Source organism: Cotesia glomerata, linkage group LG4, assembly GCF_020080835.1.
Source record: "Cotesia glomerata isolate CgM1 linkage group LG4, MPM_Cglom_v2.3, whole genome shotgun sequence".
Taxonomy (NCBI): Eukaryota; Metazoa; Arthropoda; class Insecta; order Hymenoptera; family Braconidae; genus Cotesia; species Cotesia glomerata.
In genome coordinates, this window is record NC_058161.1 from 9,535,284 (window position 1) to 9,541,762 (window position 6,479).

The 6,479-nt window shown below is 28.8% G+C and overlaps 1 protein-coding gene across 2 annotated transcripts; it reads right to left on the minus strand.

Annotated features, from left to right (window-relative positions):
- Positions 1–139: 139 nt before the first annotated feature.
- LOC123262631 (putative ankyrin repeat protein RF_0381) lies at positions 140–2,088 on the minus strand. Of its 2 annotated transcripts, none has more exons than XM_044724912.1 (2): positions 1,877–2,088; positions 140–1,800 (listed from the first exon to the last, which is right to left on the minus strand). In XM_044724912.1, exon 2 carries the CDS (start codon positions 1,754–1,756, stop codon positions 227–229), a length of 1,530 nt encoding a protein of 509 aa, XP_044580847.1. In that variant the 5' UTR covers positions 1,757–1,800; positions 1,877–2,088; the 3' UTR covers positions 140–226. The 2 variants fall into 2 exon arrangements, with proteins under 2 accessions (XP_044580847.1, XP_044580846.1); XM_044724911.1 differs by having other exon boundaries at positions 1,868–2,088.
- Positions 2,089–6,479: the final 4,391 nt, after the last annotated feature.

Genomic DNA, 6,479 nt, shown 5'->3' on the forward strand with positions numbered 1-6,479 from the left:
AAGAAACATTTCTTTTTTTACGGTACAGTATCATTTGATTTATTTGACTAGGAATTTGACAGACACATTAAATGCTTGAGGGACATAATATAATGAATTATATGAGCATACATAATAATTAATAATAAATACTTGAAAATAATAATTGACAAACACTTTATTTATTTATTAACAATCATCTGTATTCTACAAACACATAATTATAGTACAAAACCACATATAAAAATTAATCAACAAATACATTTAAGTCGTCGTCATTTAAATAAGATACGATTTCTTCGCAGCAGTCTTGTGGTATTTGAGAACATAAAACATCATGAATTAATTTAATAGCCTTTTCAATCAATAAGCTTTTTTGAATTGCATAATTCAAACGAGTTTTCAGCATAGAGTAGTACATGAAATATTTATTTTTATAATCCCTTAAACAAAACCTTCTTAATTTTTCATTGAATGTGAGTTTTACTAAGCCTCTTTTATTGATAGTGAGTATATTGAATAATGAAATATTCGTGCCGTCTATTATTTCGCATTTTAAACTGTTTAAAATTTTATTAATTTGTTCTTTTATCAATTTTATTCTCCGCTCATGTTCCTGATTGCTGACATCATAATTGAACCATTCAGGATTATTTATTTCTGAAGAAATATCTTTCACCGACATACCGATCATATGTCTTCTATACCACTCTGATATCAGATCATATCTGATTTCAATCAAATTTCTTCTATACTTGTTTAAATACTCAATATCATCTCGAATATCTGGTATTATTCGATTATCCGCCAAATATGTAAGCTTTAAAATTTTAATATCATTCATATTTAAATTAATATTTGTAAAATATAAAAGATATCTAACTATATCCCTTAATCCTGAAATTACAGCAATTTCCAAAATCGTCCGGGTTTTCACACTAATATTAACATTGGCACCGGAACGTAAAAGAAGTTTAATTAATTTTAATTTTTTGATTTGATCATATGATTTAACAAATTGATAATGTACAACACAACGATCAAGAAGAGTATAAAATAATGCTGTTCCTCCAAGTACATCATAATCGTTAACAGATGCACCATTTTCTAACAATAATTGGACCATTTCAAGATTATTTCTATGTCCAGCTTCCATCAATAGAGTTCGATCCGATTCTGTAGATTTATCATTGACGTTAGCACCATACTTTAATAACAGCTTTGCCACATCAACAGAATCCATACTTACTGCATAAAATAATAATGTATAATTAAGATGTTTGAAAGCCGAAGGAACAACTCCACCGTTGCGGATAAAAAAATTGTCACGAAATCGAGCGTTGGGATTTGCACCATTTTCTAGAAGTAAAGTTATCATTCGATGGTCGAGTTTTGTTACTGCGACATGTATTGGGTGAATATCATCCCCGTTATTTGGATTAATATTCGCTCCATGTATTAAAAGTAACTTTGCACATTTTAACCTTCCTAATTCACAGGCGAAATGAAGCGGAGTCCACTCAGCGTAACGTGGAGATAAATATTGAGATTCAGGCGAGGCGCCATTTTTTAAAAGATACTTCATTATATTCAGATGTTCATACTTAACAGCTAAGTGGAGTGGAGTTGAACCACATCTTCCGTGACTATTGATGTCGACTCCGTCGAGGACAAGTTTTTCGACAATGTCGTACTTTCCCAAACGTATTGCATCGTGAAGTTGATTCAAAGAACGATTACTGTTAGAACTTGGGTAGACTTGTTCTGTCGACGTCATTTTGATAAACTGATTTCTTATTTTTCTAATCGCCAAAGTATAATCTAAAATAAATTTTTATGTTATAATTATTGATATTTATAAACAGAATATTAAAAATAGAAAAATAACCTGAAATACTTTAACCAAACTAAATACTGCTGTACTTGTCTTGTACTGTTAAATCTTATAAGAGTGGTCACTTGATTCAGCGCTTATTACAAATGTAATACTGAGAAGAAATAATTTTCACTTTACTTAATTGAGTAATTTTAAAAGATTTAGATTTTCAAGTTCATTAATTTTTAGTTCTAACGGTTCCGACTATTTCGTGACGACTAATAAGTAATAAGCCTCGTTGCAATTACTTGTAATATGAAACTTGGTATGTATGAAATGTGAGCTTACAAAGTAGATGGAGTTAAATTCGAAATTTGAATTTTACAATTTGTATAATACAGTATTTGTACAATACAGTGAAAGCTGTTAAAAGTTACCGTAGTTCTGTCTCAATTTCTTATCAAACACTAACAAGAGCGAGAAAGACAACCTGGCCCTCGCGGTTTTTGAAATACCGTAAATTTTTGGTATTAATGCGTTTACCATAAATTAACCGTTATAATTCTGAAATAATACGGTATTTCTGTGGTTATTTTGGCCAGTTTTTTTACTACAGTTATACAGCATTTCTACCGTACTTTTGCTGCAAAGTTCAGAAATAATACGATAAAATTACCGTAAAACTCTAGAACTTTTACCGTAAAAAATCTATGTATTAATAAACCTGTAATTTGGAAAAAAAAAAATTTTTTTTTAGTTTTGAAAAAATACTCGTCTAGATTTTTGAATTTTCTAAACGAGTATTTTTTTCAAAAGATCAAATAATAAATATTCGAGTTATAATTTGAAATTAAATTTTATGATTAAGTATTTTTCATTTAAAAATTTTTACAAATTTAATTACTCTTTGATTTTTATTTATAATTTTCAGAAATCTAGACGAGTATTTTTTTTTATTTTTCACTTTTCCAATTTTTCGGCCTGAAATTCACCGAAAACCACTATTTTTTAAAAACATGTCTTGTAATTTTTAAAAAAACAAAAATTTTCAAATTAAAAAAAAATACTCGTGTAGATTTGTCATTTTTCTGAACGAGTAACTTTTTTTTTTATTCATAATTTTTTTCATTTGAAAAAAAAAATTTCGAAAATAAAAAATTTTTTTTTTTTCAAATTTCGAAAAAAATCAATCTTTTTGACAGAAAAAATAAAGATTTTTGAGAAAAAAAAAATTTTTTCATTCAGATAAAGAATGAAAATCGAAAAATTGCTTATAATGGTGATTTTTGCGAAAACAAAATTTGAAGCTTCGGGGCACAAAAAAAAATCGCAGCGCTTTGAATTTTTCAGAGATTTTAGGGGACACTTTAAGGTTGGAAAATTACCGACGATATCCTTCGTTTATCCATTTTATCCAAAGTTATACCAAGTTATCCAAATATCCTTAATTATGCGAATTTTTGTCTTTTTTTCAGTCAAAGTTTTCAGTTCAAAAAAAATTTTTTCGTCAAAAGCCGTTCACAGTATCTTATAAAGAATATTGTGTAGTTTCCAAAACCCTCCTTGGATTTCATACACGATCATTATTTCTAGAGATATTGATTATCAAAGTCAAAAAGCACTTTTTTGCTTTGATTCGCGATAACTCCGCGGCAAATCATCGTACAGGCTTTCTGATTGCGTCGAATTGAATGGCATTAAATTTTTCAAAAGCGTTTTTGAATAAAACAATGGAAAAAAATTTTTGAAGCCTGTAGACTTTTTTTTAGACGAGAAAAAATTTGGAAATTTTTTTTTTTTTGTAGTTTCCTTAGGATTTCTCCGAACCCAAACATGATAAAAAATTTTCAAGGTCGTATAAGAAAACTAGACACTTGGAGCTCCAATTTGCTTTTTTTTTTTTGCTGTACGATCATTTTAATCGGAGTGACAGCTCGTTGAAAATCACCTAAACATTCAGAATCTTTTTAATATCCCTTAATTTTTGTGAATAGTGTATAAATTTATGTTATTCAAATTTAAAAAAGTTATAAATATAAAAAAAAAAAAAAAAATACTTGTTCAGAAAAATGACAAATCTACATAAGTATTTTTTTTTAATTTGAAAATTTTGGTTTTTTTTTAAATTACAAGATATTTTTTTAAAAAATACCGTTTTTCGATGAATTTCAGGCTGAAAAATTGGAAAAGTGAAAAATAAAAAAAATACTCGTCTAGATTTCGGAAAATTATAAATAAAAATCAAAAAGTAATTAAATTTGTAAAAATTTTTAAGAGAAAAATACTTAATCATAAAATTTAATTTCAAATTATAACTCGAATATTTATTATTTGATCTTTTGAAAAAATACTTATTTAGAAAATTCAAAAATCTAGACGAGTATTTTTTCAAAACTAAAAAAAAATTTATTTTTTCCAAATTACAGGTCTTTTTATTTCTAAAATGGCGGGTGTTGGCTAACTTCAGGGTCATATTAATTAACTATAATATTACTATAATTTTACAATAATAAAATCGTATTTCTACGATAAAAATGCCAAAGACATACTGCAATTTTACCGCGTTTATACTGATATAATTAAAGATATAATGCTTTCTACCGTAAAATGGACGGTTGTGTTTATTACTCGGTGAGTCTTATTAGGTGACTGAGTAAATAGATACGGATAGTGTCTCTGATAGCTCAACTTGTAGAGCCTTCGGCGCGTAACTAGGTGATCCGGGTTCGAATCCCGGTCTGGACAAAAAAAATGATAATAATAATAATCACAGAGAAATCCATTCATCACCCTCTTTAAAATTATTCATGATAATTTATAATATTATAAAAAAAAATTGAAGCCATTGAAAAATAGTAGTAAAGCAGCATATTTTTGGTATTTTTCCGATAATAGAAAGTAGGGATCTTCTTTTCCGGTTTTGTTGCAATAGTGCCGCAGATATACAGTAAATATGCGATACATTTACGGTTTAAATGGTGTTTATAGACGGGAATGTTTCTATTGTGTTGCTGTAAATATTCTGAATTTATTTCGTAATTTTTTCGTAATAATTCGACAAAAAAACTGGCTAAAATAACTGAAGTATTACGGTAAAAATATAGCATTTATATCGTATAAATACCGAGTCTTATAACGGCATTTCCAAAACCGTGAGGGGGGTAACTTTTAACAGCTTTCACTGTATTACAGATAATAATGATTTCATTTCATATCAAATGATAAAATTTTTTATTTTGCACAAACGGTTTTTGGAAAATTTATCTTAATTTTAAATTAAAATACTAAATTAACAGTTTATTTATAAAATATCTCTTAATGTATTAATTTATTAGAGTACAGTAATTGAACATAAAATAATATTGCATTATGCTAAAGAAATCAGTAAGAGTAAATATAAACATTTGTTTTAATTTTATAATGTAACTTTAATAAATCAAATGACAAAAGCTTACAAAATATTGACTATATAGTTTACTTAGAAGAAGCTAATTGACCAATCGATTAATCAATTTATTTTTCATATGCAAAATAATTATACAAACAGCAAAGTCTGCAGTATGATAATGAGGTCAATTGTGCGGTAGAGGTGGGCATCGCGTAGGTGGAAGTGTATATACAAAATGTGGTAATCAGGTGGCTATCCTATACCACAAACTACCGCAGGGGTAGTATATCGGCAAGGGTAGAATATAACATGTCACGTTTCATCAGTAGTAGTAAGGTGCATAGTTCTGCCGCCACCTGCTCGTGAATGTCATTCGGCCTTTAATCAAACGACATCAATCAACGAAATCTCTTGCATTAAATAATCTTAATTTATAATATAATTACAATAATATTCATAATGAACGTAATTATTAGTAATATTGTACTTTTACTTATCTTCTCTACAACACACGTCAAATCGAAAATTCTTCGCGGAGAACTCGTTACAAATCAAGTAAATAAATAACATATTCACGAGCTAACGTATTATCATACAATGCTTATTGATTTCTATTGTACACTATATTATTTTATTTCAAAACTGTTAAAGCTTCTATTATCAAACTGTACTTATTCAGTTACTTATTTTTAACTATTTGATAAATAAAATTATACTTACTCGGTTTTTTTTTTTTTCCAGAATTGGGCGTTTTTAGCTAGATTCTGTTTTCTGACTGAAAAAGGAAAGTTCCACTATGACTTCGTCGTTAAAGAAAACTCGAATGAAACTTCCAACGTGAACTTGTTGCTTTATTATGACGCGCCAAATCAGTGGCCCAGTGTTTACCCATCAGACAAAACATGCGAGCAAAAAAAATCTATTTTAAGTCTTGATCACGGGCAAATAGTACCACTATCAGCTAGTCTCGCAAGAATATCAGGTTGCGAACAACTTGACGACCCATGGGCTAAATTGCGTTGTACAAGTTACCGTGAATTCAGATCATCGAGACCACGCTGGTGGTTCATCGTTTTAGCAGACTGCTCGTCGAAAAGTGGACTCAATGTTTCGTATGACATGAGTCTGACGAACGGTGAACCGGGCAGTTTCTGGAGAGAACACTTTTCTGCTGATGAATTCTGTAAGTGATTGCCAATTAGTGCATCAACTATGAGTTTCTATAATATAATAAATATTTGAATTGATATTTCTAGGGTTACTACCGCTTTTAATAGGAGCAGGAAGCGCTTACGT